The sequence below is a fragment of the Herpailurus yagouaroundi genome, unplaced genomic scaffold (genome assembly GCF_014898765.1).
Source record: "Herpailurus yagouaroundi ecotype Mexico unplaced genomic scaffold, PumYag 159, whole genome shotgun sequence".
Taxonomy (NCBI): domain Eukaryota; kingdom Metazoa; phylum Chordata; class Mammalia; order Carnivora; family Felidae; genus Herpailurus; species Herpailurus yagouaroundi.
This window is the reverse complement of record NW_024412400.1, coordinates 9,638,911-9,662,595: the sequence shown is the minus strand read 5'-3', so window position 1 is coordinate 9,662,595 and position 23,685 is coordinate 9,638,911. Positions and strand designations below refer to the sequence as shown.

Here is a 23,685-nt window from a genome sequence, read left to right as displayed (position 1 = left end):
GGGTGTTGTCCCAGGAAATCTGGGGCAAATGGTGACCACATGACCCCTGTAGTTCCAGGGCCCTGAGCCCAAAGTGTTTCATCCCAGTGACACCTAGGGTGTAAATCTACAAACGCATGGTCACGTCTTTAATGGGGCAGCAGGGGGTGGGTAATCAATCAGAGCTCCTTTCCAGATTCATCTGGGGTCCTCTCTCTGGAAATACTTCCAACCTGGGACCCTCTAGATGTCATTGTCCTAGGGCTTGTTGGGTTAAGGAGTACAGCTAAAACACTTTTTAAAAATCCACTCTGAACACATATGTAAGCTGGAAAGAAAACACATACACCTTCACTGAAGTTAGAAATGTGAAAAGGCCGCTCTATCCACCAGTTGTCTGAAATCCTGAACACCTTCTGGGCTTTTTCCTATTCCGATGCTCCGCGGAGGGACAGGGTCTCTCATTCACCATCTGAGCGACCCGGCGCTCCTATCTTCCCCCTTAACATGCCCAACTCTGCTCAGCTCGGTTTGGAAAGCACCGCAGGACTCGACAATCTGCCCCCCGCCCTGCCCCAGACTCAGGGAGAGACCCACAACAGGAAGAGGGGAGCTGATGTGTGGGGCGGGGGCAACAATCCCCTCCTTTTTAGCAGCCTTTCCTGCTCCCCCGTCAGGAGCCCCACTGGGCCATGCACCTCCAACACGGGCAGGGAGCTACACCCATTTGTTACAAAAAGGAGGCATCAGACTCTGCGTTAAAAAACAGACCCGCACGATGGGAATGCTTTAATCGTCACCCACACAGACGAGCGGAAGCTACAGACAGAGAGCCACTACGGATGGTGCTCGGAACAGAGGCGAGAATGGCCCAGAACTCGGCCTCTGGTAAAGGTGCCAGGTTTACAGGACTCATGGCGGTGCCCTCACCAGACCCCTCCTCCTCCTCCTCCTCCTCGGCCGCGGGCGGCTCCTGCATCTCCTCTGGGAAAGCCTGAGGCCGGCGTGGGTAACTTCTGCTGCCTGAGACAGTCACGCGTGCTCGGGACCCCTCACCTGAGGTCTCTGGGTGCTGAACTGGCGTGGAGGTAGCTAGGCCCGGGAGGGAAATGTGGTCACCTGTGTCGTCTTCCTCAAAGTCGTTAAGGCAGTACACTTCGTCCAGGTCAACGTCCAGTGTCCGGAAGCCCTTGGTGACCACACCGGGCCGGGGGTCCAGGATGCCCCCGAGGTGGGGCTGGGCCAACTGCTGCCAGTGGTGAAGGGTGGCGGAGCCTTGCAGGAGAAAGGGCAGAGAAGGGGGGACAAGGCAGAAGAGAGGGTTAGGATGCGAGTCCGAGCTGACGGCTGTCACCACCCTCAGAGTGCGGAGCGTGACCCTCAAGCGGGCCCTGAGCCTCGTGGGTGAACTCTGGCAGGGACACCGGGGGAGCGGCCCTGGCTCTTGCTACCGTGTGACGGGCGATCACCTTGCCACGCCTGGGACGGACACCAACTGAAGGAATCAAAAACAAAGCTTTTTACACAGTAAAATGAAAGCCATAAGGCGTGGCAAGGATGTCTGGTGACAAACTTTTAGTCAACCCATTGTCAGTCCCCAAATCCAACATCGTATCAACTTAGGAACTGGAGAGGAAAAAAATAAGACCAAGTACAAAAGGGTGGGGAGCGGGGGAGGGTGCAAGTACAGAGTCTATGCCAAGTACGCACCGTTGGGAACACGGAAGACAGAAGCAGAGGCAGAGTAAGACCATGTCAACTCGGGACCCACAACATGAGAAAAGCAAAAGGCAATTAGAGTAGCACACAGAGATAAGCCGTAGGCACGACTGTAGTCTTCTTTACTTATTAGGGTTTCTGTTTTCGACCAGCAAACCTGATAGGCTGCAGGTTTGGGAGAGGGAAAGGGAAAGGGACGAACTCGGTGTGAGTGACGAGCATGTAAGTCCGTACAGAGGTCTGAAGCAGAGGAGATCTCCTTAGTGACACCAGACCCCGGGACTCAGATGACATCGTGCAAGGTCTGTAATAACACCGGAGTGTGTCCCTGAGGACCTCGAGGGTGTCATGGGTGCTCACGAAGAGAAGTGTTCCAAGAACAATTATGCTTAGCAAACCTGGGTTGACAAGTAGATTTACGGAGGAACGTCTCAAAATCTTTGGTATGTTGCTATGTCCTGGGATTCTGGCCAATCCATTTGCCTTTTGAAGAACAACCCCTTCCCCTTTGGAACATTTATTACACCTCGCATGGCCCAGGTATGATGGCCCATGAGGCTGGGTGTCTATCCCCATTCTACAGATGAATTAGTGGGTCACGCAAATAAACATTCTACTCGAGAGACTTTGAGAGCAGTTCTCAGGCATAGGAAAGCAAGAGCCTTCCTGCACCAATGCCTCCCAGTTACCACTGGTTAACCACCCAGTTACCAAGGATGTCCTCTATTGGGCAGGCAAGAATCCCTCCAAGGCCTCCAGGGGCACATCAGAAAGGGGGACCAGCGAGCCAGGAGCCAGCAGCTCAGGAGTCAAGAGAAAAGAGAAGAAAAACGATGGCAGGCATCGGAGTCGGGGATCAGTCCAGGAATGTGAACAAGATGCGGGGAACCCCCCTCAATGGCAGCTCCTGACCCTGTGGCGTGCCTCGTGACTGTGCTGCCTCCAACATACCGCTGGGAAGGAACTTCTCAGGAAGCAGTCCCGGCTGGTGAGTCTTGAAAGGACTCTGTAAGTGGGCAGTTCCAAACTCACTTAAAAGAGAAACAGTGGACACGCTGCCAATACGTGTTCAGGACAGTCCCTAGACACCCACTTTGAGGCCTGTCCCAGTTTGAAAGGCCACCTACTTACTCTGAATCTACTGCATCGACATAGAAAATATCCTCAGTGCAAAAGGAGTGAGATCATACAGAGGCACAGAGGACGAAAGAGAGCATCACATCCCTGCTCCCTCACTAGCTGCTAAGAGACGTCTAGAGCAGTGGTTCTCAGCTGGGGACATCTGTTAACATCTGGAGACATTTTTGTCACAACTTGGGGGGAAGGACGGAGCGCTAAGGGCATCTCACGGGTAGCGCCCGGGATGCTACAGGACGATGCCCAGGACAACCCCAACAACAACCTGGAATGACCCGGCCCCAGATGTCAGCAGGGCGGTGACTGAGAAACCCTGGCCAGGAGCTGTGGTCTCAATTCTCAGACCCTTGGAGAACCTGGAGAGCTCACGGACTCTATCCCAAAAAGGAGCTCACAGGCAAGCAGCAATGTGCGTAACTGTTCGGGGCTTTGCAGACATGCTGAAACCCGCTCACGGGATCCTGAATCCTAGATGTCACGGCTTCATTTTTTTTTTTTTTTCATTACCCTGTATGGAGCATGCCTATACAGCAGCTTCTTTTAATACGTATTACGTCAACTCACTGCTCCAAAGCCCTTGATGAGGGAACTGAGGTGCACTGAAGTTGGATAATTTTTCAAAGTCCTGGAGGGGTGGCATAGCCAGAGGTCAGTGCTACAGGCCAGGTTCTTTCAATCTCACACTGCCTGCCCCCCAGAGTCCACAGGTGTGTAAAGAAGGATACCCGTGCTCCAGCCAGGAACCCAGACTAAGCGAGAAACCTAAGTGGTGGGTGGTAAAACTTCCAGGTGGCTGTCCAAGGCCCGTCAGGAGACATGCACACACAGCTGCCGATGGAATCTCTCCAGCCACCCCCGGAGACCCCCATTCATAATGCATACTGCACCCTCTGTTCATGTGTTCACTGGAAGCACGGGCACATTCCTGGCAAAAACACTGCACTGGGGAGAAGTCTTAACAAGGCCCTGTGACTTCTAGCTTGGGACCGCACATGCTGGTCTTGCCGCAGGATGACCAACCCTTGGGTCCAGAGTGGCCACGTCACCTCTACTTTTGGAAGGGGAAGAGAGTTGACAGACACTGGAAAGTGAAGGACCGTGTCAAGAAGTGCTAAAGGCCCTCATCCTTCCGGAAGGGGCTGAGATGTTTACGAAGCACTGGGAAGGAACTCAGGGAGGCAGGGGTCTGGGCCCGGACAACTGTCCCAGTCAACAGATCAACTATCTGCTCAACTTGCTGTGCAACAGACTGCCCTCATCCCGCCCCACCCCAGGCATGGGCTCGAGAGAGAAAGGAGGCTACGAAGGGTTTGCTGCTTGGGATTCAAGAGGCTGCAGACGGACATGGGGTTATTTGCCTTTCCCGAACATGCAGAGCCGAGGGAATTTAGTGAGACTGCAGTGGAAAGACTATGCTGACATATGCATCATTCTTGGATTTTGGCCCCTGTCTTGGGCAGCTCTTATTCACATCAAACAGCCAACCTTTACTGAGCACTTAGTAAGGGCCAGGAGTCCTAGGAGGTCTACATTTATTAACTCGCTTAATCATGATCACCCTGTCCTCATTTTATAGATGAGGAAACTGAGCACAGGGAGGTCAGGTAACTTGCCAGAGGTTGCAAAGCTGGCAAGTGGCTAATCTGGGTGGGATTCAAGCCCATGCTGGCTCCAGTGTCCAGCCTCTTAACCACATACACCGTCTCTTGGCCAGCAGTGAGGAGGCCTCCTGAGTGTGAGTTCTCAGAAATCAGGTCAACACCACACCTGACTGGCTTCTTCAGTCCTCACACAGGTGTGTTCCATGCTGCAAAAGTGACCGTTAGCGAAAGCCTTCGCAACCCTGTCATCTGAAGTCACGTCAGGCTGTGGAGCTCACAGACCATTTCCATTCCTGACTGGTTCTGAGGCCCCAGAAAGGTTTCCTGAGTCCAACACCTGGGCAAAACAGCTAGCTCCCCCTCACTCCCCCTGCCACTGCCTGGTACCACCATGTTGGAATTCTTACAAATCTCCTGGCTGCCTGAAGTCCTGCCTTGGATACAAGATGGAGGACAAGTCAAAAATTAAATACGAACGGCATCTTATTCAGAGCCTCGGCTGCCTCTTTCCTATTCTCCACACCCCGCCCTGGCTTCCTTCATCTGTAGAACACAAAGGAGAAGTACTATTAGCTACCTGTCATCATACCCCTCCTCCCCAACCACATGAGAACAAGGCTGGGGGGCAGGGAAAGAGAGGAACTTCCCTGTCCCAGTTGGCACCAAGATGAAGCTCTATGAAACGAGCGTGTGGACAGCAGAGAAAACACAGTCACCACACCTTTCCTTCTGTTTGCTTTCCCTCCACATCCCACTGTTCTGACTACAAGTTTTTGTATCATCAAAGGAAAAGAAAACCAAATCCATTTATGTCAGAAGAGTACCTGGGACTTAAACGTTAAAGCTAACCTGTTGGACAAGGTCTAGCATAGCCTAGAAGTAGATGCTGTCCTCTAATTACATACTGACTTGTTTTTGGGGAAATACCATCTTGGTATTTCCGGGGGGTCGGGGGGAAATACTGCCCAACTCATCTCTTTAATGCAGGGCTGTCTCTTCTAGTCTGGAAAGTTTTGTTTGTTCTTCACTTGCTTAAAACACCTAAGGTAAGATGATGAGACAAGAGTGCTAACCTTAAACACCGAGCCCAGCTATGTTGGCTGACACCAATGAGCAGACAGCAAGATGAATTAAATAGGTAAGGGAGACACAGATTGGCTATCTGCTGTGATCCCAGCCAACCTCCAGGGGCCTCACCCCAGGCACATTTACCTGGGCCACCGAAGACCAAAGGAGTCCTATCGGCTTCTGAGCAGGCTAGCGGAAACGGATGATGTAGGAACACGGCCCCAGCACAGTGCTGGTCCGGGTTCTCAACACCGGTAAGGCCACCCTCCAGACCTGAGCTGCTGCAACAGGGGCAAGTGTGGGGAACCTGAGTTTTAATTAGCACCTATTAGGTGCCAGGCATAATACAAAACACATCACATGGACTCCACACCACAATTTTGTGTGGCAGATGTAAGCCTTATTTCACAAATAAGGGGGACAGGGCTCAAAAAGGTAACTTGTCTAAGGCCACAGAGATGCGCTGAACCCAGTGTCAGGCAGACTTCTGTGTCAGCACTCCATCGTATCATATTAAACATAGTAACACAAAAAATAATTGTGGAGGGAAGGAAGAAAGGAAATATTGGTTGTATTTTAAACAGCTAAGAAGTCAGAGAACTACAAAATGGAGGACAGCGATCTCTATCATGAGAATGCATGACAGTCCATGGTGATAAGATATGACTTCTTAGTGGTGGTGATTTAGCATCCTGGTGAGCTGGGTACTATCAATGAAAGTCACCTAGCAAATCTAATGGGATTTCCTCTTATTCTATTAACACAAAAATACTGCTAAGTCACAAGATTAAAAGAGGAAAAAAAAAGATGAATTGGTCGAAATAAAAGTTTAATAATCTCTTCCTGCAATATGCTTGGAAAATGAATCCAAAGACATATTCTTAGATGATCTAATGAAATACAAAGTCAAATACAGAAATCAGACAAAATAGAGATGGTAATTCCAATGAGCTTTAAGAGACAAAGGAGAAAAAAAGAAAAGAAAGGCAGAAAGTAAAATTGCAGAAATGGAAGATTTTATTGAAAGAAAAACAGACATAATTATGGATCAGGAAACAATCACCAAGCTCACAACTGAATAAACAATTAAAAAAAGAATGAGCCATCCCTTTTCTGAAATCTAATAAGGGCCTAAATTATACAATTAAAAAATAATCACGAAGAAAGAAAGTCAGCCCACCCTCTTCCTTCCTTTGAAAACTATACGACCCAGGACCCAGTTAAGTCTTAGGTCTTTAACAAGCACACCCTCATTTTACAGCACACATTCTCAACAGGGGTGATACTGCCCCCAATGGGTCAGAAATGGGTTATTATGGGGTGAAAAGAATCCTAATCTTTTTAGGCAGAGAGCAGAGATATACATATAGTACATCAACAGTATATCTGTCATATTAAATTGTAGGGGTGGCAATTAAGAGCATATGTCTAAGACCACGCCTTAAGAATATAGGTCTAAAGTGATAAATACAGCCTTACCCAGATTCTGATTGGGCTTTGCGTCAGAAATGTAATACAGAGGTACCCTCTCAAACACCCTCTCAAACTCACATGGGTTTCCAAACCAAAGGAGTCAAAAATGAAAAATACCAACACTGGGTGGCTCTTGCCAGGGTGGTGGTAAGTAAAGGGAGGACATTTATAATGCCTGGAGGACAAAGAAAGAAAAAAGGTGAAATTTTCCATGAGTTTAATCATCCGGGGTGTCCCTGGAACTGAAAAGTAAATTGCCCCTGGGAAAGGCAGGCTTAAGGAAGCGCGAACTCACCGGCCTCCGCGGCCGCCCCCTGCCTGGCCCCCCAGCGGTGGAGGAGGCTGGCTCGGGTCACACCGCCAAGGCGGAAGGAAGAAAGCCACACCCTCCTCACTGGAAGACCAGAAGCAAAACGTGTGAGCCCACCAACTGCAAATCGCTTTCGCATGGTTATTGAAAAAAAACTACTTCCTGCGCTGCTCTGCACCCCTCCCCGACGCCAACGTTTTGGGGGGGGGGGGGTCCAAGCATTCATTCCCGGTGCTTCTCAGACCCCAGGCGTGACCTAATTAACTTTTCAGTACCTTAGCAGGGCCTCTGCCTCCCGCAAAGAGGTTTACTTCTAAGGGTCTAAATGCAAAGGAGAGAGGACTGGGAAACCAGCGTCAGCACGTTGGTTCCCAGTCTTTGGCCTTGCTGGCCGAGGTCAGCCCCGGCCCGCGTGCGCACTCGCACGCCTGCCCCGGCCGGGCCCAGGCCGGGCGCCGCCGTCAGAGGAACTCAAACCAGCAGCGCGGCAGGCTGTCGCGGAAGAAAAAGGAGTAGGTGTTACAGAGGCTGCCCGCTTGCCGGTGGTGGATCAGGGACCACAGGCGGTCGCTGAGGAGGGTGGAGAGGGGCCGAGGCCCCCGGTGATCACCTTCCAGCGGCTTCACGATCTGGAGTTTCTCGGGCAGGTAGGAGCGGCTGCTGAAGGACATGCCCGAGAAGCCGGTGAACTCGGAGAAGCGGGAGTGGGTGCCGAGGGACATGATGCTCTCCGTGGGCGTGAGGGAGCCGCTGAGCAGCTCGCCCTTCTCCGCCAGCTCCCGGAGCTTCCGCTCCTGCTCCTCCTCGAAGAACCTCCGCTCCGAGAGGTAGTTCTCCCGGCGGAGGGACAGCCGCCGCAGAGCGGTTTCCAGGTCGTGGGAGCCCGGGGTGCCCGGCGTCCCGGGCTTCTTGCTCCGCTCGTCATTCCTGCAGAAGGAGGGAGATGGGGCTGAGCGTGGGGCACCCCGCAGCGGGCGCGGTGCAAGGTGCGTGTGGCAAGGAAGGCCTTCCTGCTAGATGCACGGGGTGGACAGGTCAGAGTGGCTGCAGGACGGATAGGGAAGTGGACGAGGCAAACAGCTGAGATTTAGGCAAAAATGGGGGCATAAATGATTGCCCGGAAGAACTAGTTCCCTCTGGTGGGTGTTTTGGGAGGTAGAGGGAAAGCACTAAGGTGCGTTAAAACAAAAAAAAAATTGTGAAAAGAACTCCTGTTTCTATAAACCTCTCCCTAGGGAACCCTTAGGGAGAATTCTTCAGGATGCGGGTCCTAGTCACCAGAAGGGCCACTGGTTCCAGAGGCGTTTCTCTGTCCTCTTGAATTAAAAGAGCTGTTCTGATTAAGCAGTTTCCCCCAATTTTATTATCACGTAAAAAGGGTACACAACACAGCTGGCGTGTGTGTGTGTGTGTGTGTGTGTGTGTGTGTGTGTGTAGGGGTGGGTCTGCAGGGCTTTAGGACAAAGAAGTGCCCACTGCTAAGGAAGCCCCACCCCAGGGACAAGCACCTTTGAGGGGGTCCAGGACCCCACCTTCCAAAGCAAACTAGATTCTGGCCAGGAGAGAGAGAGACTGAGTCCTCCTATACCTTTTAAACATCCAAGCTACCAAAGGGCTCATGAAACAAATGTCCATTCTGCAGCCCAACAGTGAAGATTAACAGAAAAATACTCATTTACCCTCCCCTTCAGCATCTGACAGAGAAGCAGACTTCCTGTTGTACCTCTTTAAGCTTGTGAAAATACCAGAATCGAGAATGACTGTAAACACAGAGTGTTGCTAAACCAGATTAAAACACTGAAAGCTCTAGACTTTTCCCGTGACTCTTTATCAGTCTTCCTCTTCTGATGACTGAACTTACACTCTAAACACACTACCTCTCCCCAAAACAGCCAGATAAAAACTCTGGGCTGGCTCACCCCAGGTCAGCTGACTCTGCTTCCAGGATGATGCTGTTGGTCTTGTTGTCCAGGACCACGTTGCCAACATCACTGCCATAGAAGCTAGACCGGGGGGTGCTGACGCAGCTGGACAGGAGGGAGTTCACGGCTGAGGACTGGTTGGAGCCAGGGATGTTCATGGGGGACGGGGTCAGAGACCTCTGCTTGACGACCTGGTTGATGTTTCTCACCGTCTCAAAGACTCGCCTCTGGTGACTGGGGGGAATGCACAACATCATCCATGAATAAACAAATGCAGGAATGACCATGGAGTCCAACCTTCCAGAAACTACCATCTAGGAGCCAAAAGGCAGCTGGCCCACGTGAGCCCCCAAACAACCTGCCAGCCCGTGCTTCCGGTATTTCTTAGGGCATTGGCTGGAACTCAAGAGACTCAACACCCACTGAATTCAGGCCTCTCATAAATACGTGGTTGTGTCCTAAAGGTGACGCTAGCAAGGGGATACTGCTTTTCTCTCCCTTGGGCTTAACCCACAAATAAAAATACTAAAGTAGGGCTTTTGTCTCCTAGATACTTTTCCTCTTTCATGACGGTCACCAGAACGTAAAGTCCAAGAAAGCAGTGTTCACTGCTCAACACATAACAGGGCTCCAGAAATACCTGTGGAATGAGTATCTGGTGACCATTCATATACATTTAAAAAAAGCAAGACGAAGTTAGTCTTAAACTTCTATAAGGAGATGGTAAACACCAGATTAATATTTTTTTAGCAACTGCTATTTCTAAGAGCGGAACCTCCCTTTGATGCTCATTTGTTTCTTTTTAAGGAGACAAGGTAGGCACATTGCTACAACAGCCACCTCCTTCTGGGATGCAGAGGCCTTCACATATGCACCGAGGCTCAGGGACTGTGGTCACTCCCGAGATCCCATTTCAGTTCCAGCTGTGAGCTTTGGGTACAGAAAATACACAATGAAATCGGATCCACAGTGTCCTCAGAAACACCTCAGGGCAGGCCTTGAGCAAGAGCTCACGTTAGGAAGAGAGTTGGTAGAGGCCAATATCCCTAAACATATCCAGGAAGGAAGTGGAAGCCTGGCACTCCTTGAAGAGCCTTCATACTGCATCTCATTTTTCTTTTCCTAACAGACATTAAAATTGTTTAAAGCTTAAACTTTAAACACCTTTCGGTGTTTTTCACCGAAAGGAAAGATAAAAACAAGTCGGGTCAAGGCAGAGTCTGTAATTAACAGAGATAAGAAACATCTCTCCCCTGACTCAACTTTCTAGAAGTTCATAACCTATCTTTGAAACCTAGTAAGAGTTGCTGGGGGCTATTATCGGCTGTGTTCTCTTGTCTCACTTAATCTGGACCCAAATCTGTGGAAGGACCACAGTGATCACTGGGGGGTTGTCTGAGACCCAGACGTTGTTAGTTTTGATGACCACGGGGCACGAGCCAGTCTCTGGGAAGCCTAGAACCGAGGCCGTACGCGATGTCTGGAGACTCAGGTTCTTCCAACTGCAGCTCCTTGCGCATCGTTCCCTCGATCTCTGCTGCCAAGGAGTCCTGAGAAAAGCCAGAAAACACACTGAGTGCACAGCAGTTCAAGTGCTCTGTCTCTAAAAGACGCGCCCGGCTGGCTAGCCACAGGAGTGTCAACCGAGGTCTCAGAAGCTTGCAAACTACTGTGACACAAGACTGACGGCATTCATCACTGCTGGAAACCCTGACTGAGCGATCCCCACGGCAGGTCCCGAACGGAGCAGTCCCGGTGGGCACTGGGTGTAAAGGCCCTGTGATCCCATGCAGCTAAGGGTCTCAGAGCAAACTCCGTGTTCCCTTGGCCAAACCACAGAGCTGTGACTCTGCCACAAGGGGTGGCAGGGAACTTAGGGAGGACGGGACCTGGGTCGTGAGCACTGGCATCTGAGCCTCTGCTCTCATGGCCCTCTGCCCCCCGCAAGAAAAGCTCTCCCCGTCAACAACACATCGCCCACCTCCCTCTAACGGCCAGCTCACACGTCCTTCCCACCAGTAATCCTTCATTCCTCCCCCTAGAAAGACACCAAACACATGAAGTCCCTGCGAGTTCCCTGAACAGTTAGTCCACTTAGATCTCTCTCCAGCTAAGTTGTGAACTTTGTGGGTTGGGGGAAGGCCTGGCACTGATAACTTCTCACTTTCCGGATGGGCCAGGCCCCAACCTGAGACTCAACGACAATACAGGCTGCCTCCCTGACCACCTGCCACTCCTCACCGTATCAGCTGGAGCCTAACAAGCAATCCCACACGCTGCCACAGGTAGATGCCAACAGGAGGACCAGGTGTGTGCAGCAAAGCACCTGCCGAGGCCTCAGAGAAGGACACCACCTAGGACAACCTGAAGGGAAGGGCTGACTCTGTACTAACCAACACATTTCCTGGGATGATAGGAATGTGCTTTCTGCACTGTCCACTGCGGGAGCCACCGGCCCCAGGTGGCTATTGAGCATTTGAAACACGGCCAGTGTGGCTGAGAACCTGAATGAACCGTACTAATTTCAGTGGATTTAAATTTGCATGGCCACTTGTGGCCAATGGCTTCCCAGCAGACAGAGCAAGGGACTCCAAGGTGTCTACCTCCAAGCCCCAAAGTCAGGGAGGGATGCTCCAGTCTGGAACCTGGGACCAAGTGGGGAGACTTACAGGAGTCAGCAAGAAGCTGGGTCAATAAATGGGTTAGTGGGCTTGTTTTCAATTCCTATTCATAAGTGGGCAATTTTATTTAGTAATTACTACCCACAGATTGACAGTCAACAGAACCCAGGTTGTAAAAGGCTTCTCTGGGTGAACAGGACTGACTTTTTTAAAGCCAGTTTACTATTCATTCATTCATTCATTCATTCATGCATGCATGCATGCATTCATTTTCATTCATTCATTCATTCATTCATTCATTCATTCATGTATTTGTTTTAGAGAGAATGCACATGCAGGGGAGGAACAGAGGGAGAGAAAGGGAATGCCAAGTAGGCCCCATGCCCAGTGTGGAGCCCAACACAGAGCTCGATGTCATGACCTTCAGATCATGACCTGAACTGAAATCAGGAGTCTGACACTCAACCAACTGAGCCAGCCAAGCATCCCCAGTTTACTTTACTTTTTTTTTTCCCCAATGTTTATTTATTTTTGAGACAGAGCATGAGCGGGGGAGGGGCAGAGAGAGAGAGAGAGACACAGAATCCAAAGCAGGCTCCAGGCTCTGAGCTGTCAACACAGAGCCCGACGTGGAGCTCGAACCCACGAACCATGAGATCATGACCTGAGCCAAAATCAGATGCTTAACCCACCGAGCAACCTAAGTGCCCCTAGTCTACTTTTCTTAATACTATAATTCACCACACAGCTTACATTCAGAGCTCTGCAAGAGGAAAATATCTTCACACAAATTAGGAGAGATAAGATACTAAACTACCAATTTCAAGGCCATGCTGGGAGGATGTCGCAAACAGGCTCTATGACTTTTCTTGGTTGTGATCCCATCCGGCAGTCTGGGGAGGCCATGGACCTCTTCTTAAAATAATATTTTTTTTTTTAATTTTTTTTTTCAACGTTTATTTATTTTTGGGACAGAGGGAGACAGAGCATGAACGGGGGAGGAGCAGAGAGAGAGGGAGACACAGAATCGGAAACAGGCTCCAGGCTCTGAGCCATCAGCCCAGAGCCCGACGCGGGGCTCGAACTCACGGACCGCGAGATCGTGACCTGGCTGAAGTCAGACGCTTAACCGACTGCGCCACCCAGGCGCCCCTAGAATAATATTTTTAAGTGAATCTAATAATGAGGACAAAAAGGAAGCCAGATCTATTGAACTAGTTACAAGAATGTTAGTAACGACGATGGTGAAACGAACACACAGGCTCTGGCTTCTGAAGTGGAGCTCAGCATGAACAGGAGTTTTGAGACATTTACAACTGAAATGTGCCACGAAAGTGGCTATGATTTCAACTGGTGACAAAATCATGGGGGTGCTAACATCGCTGTGGTTTGTTGCCTACCTTCACGTAAGAAAGAAACGACTAAGGATTAATGAAAATAGAAGACATGATCTTCCCGCAAGTTCACGGGCCCCCTGAATCCGGGGTGGGGATCCTAGATTAGGAACCCCTGCCATAGGCAAGAGGGCTGGGGATGTACTCCTCAGGCAGAAACTGCTACTCACCGTGCCACTCAGCAGTTAGAGAGTCTGGGAGCGAGAGAGGCAGCTCTGGTGTTCTGCTCCAGAAACACAAGGCATGGCACCACTCAGCTTGCCTTAAATACCTTTAATACATAGTGCACTTTAAAAATGGCCATCTTCAAAAAACTGAGTTATGCCAACAGCTACAGAAAAAGGCAAACAGAAGCTCTACCTCAGCAAATATGAAAGCTGAGGATCTCTGCAGAAGAAACCCAAATACAGATTTTTAATTGGACTTCGCTACGTAAGGGCTTCGTTTTAAACTACGGGTCCATCCCTGTGAGTGGGGAATGCCGTGGGGCAAACCCCAAGTGCATGGGAGATAAGATGCCCCCCGGAGGTCACCACGCCAAGATGGGAAGCCAGGAAGGAGGGAAACTGAGGCAGGGAATGTACATCGCCACGTAGGACAGTCTTTGAGCTCCGTGTCATCAGCTCTAGGTGGAGGAATCTGGGGCACAGCCTGTCCTTAAATCCCGTAACCGGGACTCCTGGACACGCTGGATTGCCAATCTACTCCTTGGAAAGCTATGTCATACAGCTTCTGTTTTGGTTTCACTAAATTTCAGTCAAGCTGAGAGAGAGAGATCGTTCCAGGCTGATTTTGATATACATGAGCAAAAAGGAACGGAGATCGTGATTTAGGCAACATGGGGCAGGCAACAAGCGTCGGGGGTAGCCAGAGTCAGCACCGGCGGGGGAGGTGGGGGGGTGTGAAAGGCAAGAGCCCCAAGGAAAGGCCAAATCCGGAAGGGACCGAGTTGCACAAACACTGAAGCTGCCATCTACTCGTATCTCATTTGGGAGTATTTCTCTCAAAAGTCCTCTCCTCAAAGAGACCGTGGTATTCCCTCAAACCACGGAAATAGAACCTGAATATAAAAGTTCTCAGCACTTTGTTCTTCAGTCTGTTTACCCACCCATCCAAACCCAGTGTCTGCTAAGCATCTACACTTCTACAACATGTGAACACAGTGCAGATAACAGGCTACTCGACAGAGGGAAGGAGAAGAGAAGGAAGATACGGTCCCCACCTTCAAGGGGTTTTCCTCTGACAGAAGAAGGTAAGATGAGGAAGCTCACCAAGTATCACAGGGAAATGAGCGGCAGAGGGGGGGCCTGCCCTGGGCTGCCCGACCCCAACAGGGAGGGGCCAACCCGGAAAAAAAAAGCCGCTTTTCCGCCATGTTTCCTCAAAGCCCAAACATGAAAAGAGATCAAGCCAGAGTTAAGAAATAAGACTGAGGGAAAATCATTTTGTAGGAATGTAAAAGCAGCTCCCATAGTGGGGAGAGAGATTTTTTCAGATCACAGATACTGAAAACCACCAAGAGAATGATTAATAAGCCTAGAAACAGGGGCGCCTGGATGGCTCTGTCGGTTAAGTGCCCGACTTCGGCTCAGGTCACGATCTCGCGGTTCGTGAGTTCGAACCCTGCGTCGGGCTCGGTACTGACAGCTCAGAGCCTGGAGCCTGCTTCAGATTCTGTGTCTCCTTCTCTCCGCCCCTCCCCCACTCACATTCTCCCTCCATCCCTCCCTCCTTCTCTCTCTCAAAAATAAACATTAAAAAAAATTACCAAAAAAATAAGCCTAGAAAGAACCAGCAGGACTGTATGGGCAATTTAAGAATTCTGGAATGCACGGTGAGGCCAAAATAGCTCATATTCTAACAAGGTCAGAAAAATAATAATGTATGAATAACATCTTCCAAATAGCTGAGGTTCCTACGAAATTTGCCGGTCAAGGAGAAGAGGAGGAAACACGACGGAGTCAGAGGGATGGGAAAGAAACAATCACGTAGTCAAGGAGCCACCAGCTGGGCACACAAGCCTCTGACTCGGATGGAGAGCCAAGCTGTGGGACCAGAAGCCTCCCACAAAGACTATGCTCCAGGCCCCGCCTCCCTACGGGGGCGGGGGGGGGGGGGGGGCGCACCCCTGCGCCCTGCTGGGTGGGAGGTGGGGGCGTGGAGCCAGCGGGCGCTCACCATGGGAAACAGGCCCAGGGAGTGGTAGCGCCGGGACGTGGTGTTGGGCATGGTCTTGTTCCGGAGGTTCTTCAGCTCCTCCTGAGCCTCATGAAGCATCTCCATGCACTCCGCATACTTGTCCTCCAGCTCGCGCAGCTGCAGCAAGTCAGAGAAGCGTGCAGGGTCAGGGACCGGCGGCCCTGAGCCCTGAAGCTGGACACCAAAGAGCCCTTGAGGCTCAGTTTGGCTTCCAACTGGGGTGTGTGTGTGTGTGTGTGTGTGTGTGTGTGTGTGTGTGTACTCATGGGCTCAGAAACCTCCCAAATTCTGACAACGGGCAAGTGAGATCACAGGCTTCCCATTACGGAATGCAGAAGTCGTGGGAATGAAAGGCACAGCATAGGGAACAGCGTCAATGGCACTGCAACAGCGCTGTATGGGGACAGGTGTGGCTACACTGTGGAGAGAACAGAATAATGTACAGAGATGCTCAATCACTGCGTCGTACATCCAAAACGACTCTAACGGGGTGTGCCAACTATACTCAAATTAAAAAATTATTTGTTTCCCAACAGCATCCATCTATCTTGACACGAACGAGAGAGATAGTCACACCCTCGTTTCCAGCCACATCTCTCAACAGGCGCCTTTACGCGGCGAGCAACGTGTCGTTTCGCTGATGGAAACGTTCAGCGGGAGCGGGCTGTGCGGCACCAGCCTCCCCGGCCCTCGTGGCAGTGACAGTGTGAGCACGAATTTACGAGTAAGAACAACTTTCGATTCAGGAGAAAAACGGGTAGTGACCCCCAGCCTGGCAGGGGGAGGCTGAGAAGCGGGACGGGCCCGGAGAAGGGAGGCAGAGCCGCTCACCTCGGCCGTGAGCTGCCGCTGGGCATCCTTAGCCGCCCCCAGGTGCTGGACCAGCTCTTCATTTTCCACGGCACACTGCAACACGCCAAGGGGCCAATCAGCTTCTCTTTTAAGACACTGGAAGCGGCTCACTGTTCTCCTCTTATCATCTGAGCTGATACAATCCTGTCACATTTCTACAACGAGACTTCTGTGCCAGAGTAAAAATTTCGTCTTCCTTCTATACAATTTTGAAAGCAGCCTTGCCCCCATCCAGCACAGCCACGGCCCCTCTCTGGACGCACATCACCTCGCCTTGCTTCTAGCAAGGGCCTGAGCCGGGAAACTAAACCGTATTTGGGTTTGCTTCTTGCTGCTGCTGCTGCAAGACGGATTTAAAAAAGGGGGGTGTTGTTCTGCCACAGAGCACACTGGGTGTGCTGTGCAAGAACAAATATTAGACTAGAAAATTCAAACATTAAATTCCAAAACTCCCTATCGACAGTACCTTTGTTCACAAACTCTTTTAACGTGCAGATTCTTTTTAGGAGATAAGTGGTGATGACAGGATCCCCTCCCCGGTTCAGGACAACGAGCTTTGTCCTATTGAATCTGCTAAGCCTTTTTCTCCAAAGGGGCAGCACAAAATCCTAAACTATGAGACTAAAGGGCACGGTCTTCAGGTGCAAATGCCATCTGCACTGGCTCAAGAAACAGAAGCTTACAGCTTTGGCCTTCTTCTGCAAGTCAACTATCTGGGATAGCAGGTGCGTGATCTCCTCTTGCTGGCGGGCAGCATCCTCAGTCTTCTTGGCCAGCTCCTCTGAGATACTGGCAATCTGCACATTGGCATCCCCTTTAATCAAGAAATGACAACCACCAGAGGGAGTCAGACCCAGAGAGAATGGTCTCTTTGTGGCTTGCACAAGAAAAAGCATCTTTGTTACAAGACAGGGGTGGGGGGGGGGCAGAAGTGGAGAGAACACGGAGGGAGGAACAGTGCCCATTTTCCTGCCCCGGCTCAGTCTGGGCAGCCCCCAGGTGTGGCTCCCGGGCCTGGTGTGGGGGCCCAACCCCCCTGACCACAGCTGCCTCCCCAGAGGAAATCAGGCTTTGGGCGTCAGGCAGGAGATGCCACACCAGACCAAGGTCCATCTGCCCAAATTCTCACCTTCATGCATAAGCAGATCCACATCATTAACAGGAACCCCTGTTGTACCCCATTCTAGAAGGAACTGCTACCTGCACAGTCTAATTCCCTTGGGTGCTTTCAACCCATATTCAGAGTCATAACTCATTTTACTAGATGTGAACACAGGGTGTGTTTCATCTACTGAGTGTTCTGCTGAAGCTCAAAATATTGTTTGCCCTTTTGTCTTAACTTGTAAACTTATGATGGAAGGGACAGGGGAAGTACTTGTTTGCAAAGCAGAGAACTCTGGCTTTGCACATCAGTGCACGAGAACTCAACTTTTGCACATCAGTCACGAGAAACCAGTTTTTGCACATTAACACCGGAACTCCGTAACCGGGCTTAATTTAGGCATCATACAACTCCAGTATTCCAGTAGAAAGCCAACATCGAAATCAGACATCCGTCTCCGTGAGAACAGAAATTAAGACAGTGCGTGGATGACAACCTAGCACCCAATTTCTCATGAATCAGAGTGAGGGGTGCCTCTAGTTTTCAGAAAAATGTTACTGAACCCAAGCTGGCCAGGGAGATTGTACTTTCTCAAGGGTGATGCAAATCTGTCTAGTCACAATGATGCAGAAAATAAAAAGAGGGGGTAGGGGTGGAGCACGAGGGCCAGGACATACTCAGCTCCTTCACACAGTCGTTGACCAGCTGCTGTTCCTTCTCTTCATAGGTGATGGTCTCCGTCTTCAGCTGGCAGGCCTGTGGACAAGGGTCAGGTCAGAGGCCCCACATTCACATCTGGACTGGTGGGGCGGGCAAGGCCGAGGCATAGAGCAAGGATGAACCTGGGTCTGGGATGCTGCCTTTGACCATCTCCCCATCTGTGATCCATTATACCCTCAAATCCAGAAAGTCCATCAGAATGCCCTGCTTAGTTAAGGAATCGGATGTTCAAAGCTGAAGAGATGACAACGGTGTACCACCAGAGGGCGCCACACAAAGCAATATGCGTGCTACAGGAGCCACCCTTGTATCAACGTCTGTCTATTCGTTTGCGTCTGTCCCAGACCGCAGACACAGACCCCTTTGTGACCCCAACAGTATCTAGGACCCAGCTCTGTCTACTACGGGCATTCTAAGGATGACCACAAAAATGGCTCACACTTGTTTTTATGTGAGGCACCTTCCTGTGAGGTCTGACTTGGAGTTAGAGCTATTGTATTCAGCTTAGTAAAAACCAGGTACAATAGGAAAGCACCAACATTCAGAGACCTGAGACACAGGACTCAGGAGAACCTGCTCCAGGCTGAAAATGTGGGAAAAGAGAGATCCGAAGGTTTGATGAAAATATCCCAGGTAGAAAGAAGGTATCTCTGAGCCTCCAGACCCCAGGGAGACACTATACTCCTGAACTGAGATGGAATCTGTGGCTGGGATCGGATTCCCTCTTGCTTTAGGTGGGCATTCTGACAGCTGAACTGCTGTGTGTCCAGGACTGGAGCATTTACCCGGGGCAGGCACTAGAATGGAAAACTCTGGGCAGCAGTCCTGGCTCAGCCACTGGCTGGCAGAGAAAGCTTGGACAACCCTCTTTGGTCTCTCTGGGCTTGTATTACCCACCAGTAAATGAGGACTAGAAGACCTAAGGTCTAAGAGAACATCACCTTCCTCATGATTAGCCCTGTTCAGCCAAGACATGAAGCTCTGTCCAACATGTGAGTAAGTTCAAGGCCCTACTGGAGGGGTTTCAGGGACCCCTGGGCCAGCTAAGGTGGGCTTGCAGCCCTAACTCGACTAGCCATACCTCTGGCCACAGAGCATAAACTCACTGAATTAGGACAAAAAGTACCAAACTTGCATGCCTCAGTGTTTCCAGGTAGGGGCAGTGGGTGAAGGGAAGTAACGGGAGGTTCAGAATCACAGAGCCTCACAAATCCTGGCTTTGTCATTCACTATCTTGCACCATGGTAGCAAATCAAACACTCCGCTGCCTGGGTCCCGGTTTTCTGGCTGTAAACGAGGAGCTTCCAGCCTTGCAGTGAAACTTGAAAAAAAGAACACAGGCAAAGTGTCTGGCACAATGACTAGCCAGTCAGAAATACTCAAAAGCACGAGTTCCCAAGTGGCCTTGGCTCTACCTTTTTAATTGTCTAGGAAATAGGTCTCCAAGTCCTCATGTGCTATTTCCTTAGAGCATATCTGACCTGCGGCAACCTGGAAATGAGGCTTTCACCCTGGGCTTCCACGTCATTTCCATGCCAGAGCTGGAGGACACCATGGAGAGACCCCCTGCCCCCGCTACCGAGGGACCCCTGCCCTAGCTGAAGGAGGAGGGGCCCACCACTGTCACCCACCCTGAGGATCCCACCCGGATGGGCGTGTGCTCCCCGGAGGCCAACGGCCAGCACACAGACGTGGCTCGCCTGACAAGCGCTGGGTGCAGCTGGGAGCTGAGTGCAGGCGACTCTCCCACAGACTGTTGCCTCTGAGAATGGTGCTGTAGCCACGGCGGCTCCGGCCACCTGAGGCCAAGGGGCCACCACCCTCCAGCGGGGACGGGGGCAGGGAGCGCGCTTCACCTCGGATCGGAGCACGACGTTCTCCTCCTCAAGGTCCTTCAGCTTTTTCTGAAGAGAATCCAGATGAAAGTAGTTCTGCACGTTGGAGGATGACTCATTCCTCTTCAACCTGGGGGAGAGAGCACGGGCTCGCTCTGGGAAGAGACGTTTGTTCCCTGCAACCTGGCAAACCCAGGGAACCTCGGGGGGCTCTTCCATCGAGTGATCATGAAACACGCAGGTGTGACAGTGACCCCCCCCCCGGAACCCACACCCCGTCGGCTCACAGACTCGCCACCCTCAGGACCCACATCCCAACCCTCTGTCCATCACTGGCATTTGCCACATGGCCTCAGAAGTCAGCAGGATCAACTGCTCAAAGCCTACACAGTTCTGGATGCCTGGAAGTCTATTTAATATTTGTAACGCACTTCTAATGTGCCTACAACAGTTTTAAGTACTCTACTTGTACACTCATAACCCTATAAGGACTATCAGTCTCTCCATTTTACAAATGCAGAAACGAGCAGAGTGCTTAAGTAACTTGGCCAAGAGCACGCAGCTAGTAAAACCACAGAGCCAAGGTCTGAACTCGGGCCACTGGGCTCGAGAGGTAGTGCTCCTAACATGAGGCTCTGCTGACCCCCAGAGAAGGCCTCACACCTTCTGCCCCAGGGGCCCACCATGGCATCTCTGGTTCCAGAACCCACCTGCCAGGCCCATGGCCAGGCCAGATCAATCAAAACTGCTAAATGTCCCGCTGAAATAGCACAATCAATCTGTTTGAGGCACGAGGAGATGCTCGGTCTGGGGAAGGCTGGGAGTGGCTGACCTTCACGGCCGGTGAGGCGACCCTGCCGAGGCAAGTCCAGAGACGCTGGCAACAGCCAGCCACCTGTGCCCCGGCCGCAGGGACTTACGGGGTGGAGCACACGGACTCGGGCTCGCTGTCCTCTGCAGCACTGGCGTAGAATTGCAGCAACTCATCCTTCATGGACAGCTCATGCCGGAGCTGGGACACCTGCACAGACACGGGGGGGACAGCTCATGCCGGAGCTGGGACACCTGCACAGACACGGCGGGGGCTCACATTCATCCCCAAGCACTGACAATGCCCCCGTCACGTTCCAGCACTTGCTGCTGGGGGGACAACATTTCGTTCCTTACCAAAAGTGAACGCGTGTAATTGATGCTGTGCTCGACAAAGAAAAGAGATTGCATTTGACCCCGTTTAAGAAAAATACAGTCCGTTATTTTTTGGACAGAAAGCCCTCTGCCTAAATTTATAATTTTTACTTTGGTTCAGAGATGACGTGAGAGGGGACTAGAAGGTTCCAGAATGGTATCTGGGGAAGGGGGGCAAGGCAGCATATGGGTTTTGCAAGTAGCCAGATGATCGGCTGGGCAAACGGCCAGAGAAAAAGATCCTGTTACCAAATGAAAAAAAAGAGGCCATTCACTTCTGCTGAAACAGAATGCCACCGCGGACCAGGACCCTGGCGATGCCAGCTCTGGGTGGGCAGCTACAAACAGCTTGTCACCCCTCACAGCCCTACCCTGTGACTGCTACACCCTCACAGGGCTCCCAGCCAAGCCTGGCCAGGCCTTGCTCTGTACTCAAGGATCACAAGATAGCAATTTCAGACACAGAGAGAACAGAGGCAGACATCAGGAAGTGGCCACACTGATTACTGCTAAGGCAGCTGTTGCAAATCACCTGATTTATACTTGACGTCTAAAATAAACAAACCTGTGCCATAAAAGTTTTCACTGCCCGTTTACCACTCAGTACGGAGGAACAGGGAGCTACCGCTGTAAGCAAAAATTAGAACAAAGTTTTCATTCTTTCTGGTTTCTAATCTGATTTGGGGTCCGTGGTTTATTTTGGCTTTCCTACACAACCGAGTGTTTATGACTTCCATGGAGAAGCAGACTTTATGTGCACAAAAGCTTTAGTTTCAATATCTAGACTGACAATTTAATAATATGCCACAGGGGAACATATCACAGCTTTCAAATTCAAAGCTTTTCCAAGGAAAAAGAGGTATTTCCACTTCCCAAGAATTGCATGCCATTTGTGTGAGGCGAGGAAGCCCCAACACAAGGGCAGGTGCGTGGGGAAGCAGCACGTGAGGGGCAATGGTTGACCATTTACTGGGTCCTGGGCAACACGTTCCTCTGCTCAGAAGACCAGGCTGAGGGGCGCCTGAGCTCAGTCAGTTAAGCATCCCACTTCAGCTCAGGTCATGATCTCGCGGTTTGTGGGTTCGAGCCCCGCCTCGGGCTCTGTGCTGACAGCTCAGAGCCTGGAGCCTGCTTCACGTTCTGTGTCTCCCTCTCTCTGACCCTCCCCTTCTCATGCTCTGTTTCTCTCTCAAAAATAAATAAGATTTAAAAAAAAAAAAAAGAAAAAAGACGAGGCTGACCTGGAATGCTTTAATGCCTGAGGGAAGGGAAAGTCAGGCCAGGACCATTGGGGGCAAGGAAAGCTGGGGGCAACTTTACTTCTCCAAAACACAACCACGTTTGACCTTATTGTCTTTCAAAAGATGCAGATCTATTTCATCATATGAAAACAATTATTAAACCCAGACAACAATAGCTGGGAACAGCTTTAATGAGGAAAAGGTCTGAATGCATCTAAGAGACACAAGTAAGGGCATCCCTTCCCACTTAGAAAGTTTCGGATAGAAAATAAGGGAGAAGAGAGGTGCCTGGGTGGTTCAGTCGGTTAAATGGCTGACTCCTGATTTCAGCTCAGGTCATGATCTCACAATTCTTGGGTTCGAGCCCCATTGTTGGGCTCCGCGCTAACATTTCTGAGCCTGCTTGGGAATCTCTCTCTCAAAAATAAATACATGTTTAAAAAACAAAAAAACAAAAACAGGGGTGGCTGGGTGACTCAGTAGGTTAAGCGTCCAACTTCAGCTCAGGTCATGACCTAACAATTTGTGAGTTTGAGCCCTGTGTCAGGCTCTATGCTGACAGCTCAGAGCCTAGAGCCTGCTTCAGATTCTGTGTCACCCTCTCTGTCTGTGCCTCCCCTGCTCACACTTTGTCTCTCTCTCAAAAATAAACATTAAAAAAAGTAAAAAAAAAAAAAAAAAAAGGGAGAAGAAACCAGGAGAAGAAGAGTATCAAATGAAAGTCCTCACGGCTAAAATTCCAAATTAAAAGAACAGGATAATGGAAAAGAAGCTACAGGGGCGCCTGGGTGACTCAGTTGGTTGAGAGTCCGACTTTGGCTCAGGTCATGATTTCATGGTTTGTGAGTTCGAGCCCCGCTTCAGGCTCTGCACTTAACAGCTTGGACCAGGGAGCCTGCTTTGGATTCTGTGTCTCCCTTTCTCGCCGCCCCTCCCTTGCTTGTGCTCTCTCTCTCTCTCTCTCAAAAATAAACAAACATTAAAAAAATAAAATTAAAAAAAAGGTACAAAGTAGGGCCCGACTCTAACTCCTAAGCCTTGCAACACCATCTGACTCTGCAGAACTTGCCTCCTCCTGCCCACACCATGACCTTCCGGGAAACCAGTGGTACTCCTCTGAAACCCGAGTCCCTTAAGATAAACCTACTCTACCCCCTACCCCTGACCACTGATACTCTTTCGCCAAGATTTGTATCATGGAAATGACAGGGTTTCTATCATGACAACAACAGGCTATTTTTGGGGTCTGTTTTACAAACATGAAATTATATTGTAAGGAAGACTGTGCGATCACTGGCCTCCTCTGCAGCACAGGCTGGCCTCCTCC

The 23,685-nt window shown here is 50.7% G+C and overlaps 1 protein-coding gene across 11 annotated transcripts in view; it reads right to left on the bottom strand.

Annotated features, from left to right (window-relative positions):
• TRAK1 (trafficking kinesin protein 1) overlaps nucleotides 1–23,685 on the bottom strand; it is a 125,208-nt gene that overhangs the window by 14,569 nt on the left and 86,954 nt on the right. For 7 of the 11 annotated variants that reach the window (XM_040479915.1, XM_040479909.1, XM_040479917.1 and 4 more), the window contains 10 exons: nucleotides 20,853–20,953; nucleotides 19,954–20,062; nucleotides 18,055–18,133; nucleotides 16,959–17,089; nucleotides 16,255–16,329; nucleotides 15,403–15,540; nucleotides 10,683–10,759; nucleotides 9,207–9,443; nucleotides 7,898–8,214; nucleotides 1,036–1,254 (listed from right to left, as the gene is read on the bottom strand). In XM_040479915.1, the coding sequence (XP_040335849.1) occupies nucleotides 1,036–1,254; nucleotides 7,898–8,214; nucleotides 9,207–9,443; nucleotides 10,683–10,759; nucleotides 15,403–15,540; nucleotides 16,255–16,329; nucleotides 16,959–17,089; nucleotides 18,055–18,133; nucleotides 19,954–20,062; nucleotides 20,853–20,953 (1,483 nt within the window). Of the gene's footprint in view, nucleotides 1–737; nucleotides 1,255–6,316; nucleotides 8,215–9,206; nucleotides 9,444–10,682; nucleotides 10,760–15,402; nucleotides 15,541–16,254; nucleotides 16,330–16,958; nucleotides 17,090–18,054; nucleotides 18,134–19,953; nucleotides 20,063–20,852; nucleotides 20,954–23,685 lie in introns of those variants that run through there. The other 4 variants (XM_040479910.1, XM_040479913.1, XM_040479918.1 and 1 more) reach the window with 3 other exon arrangements.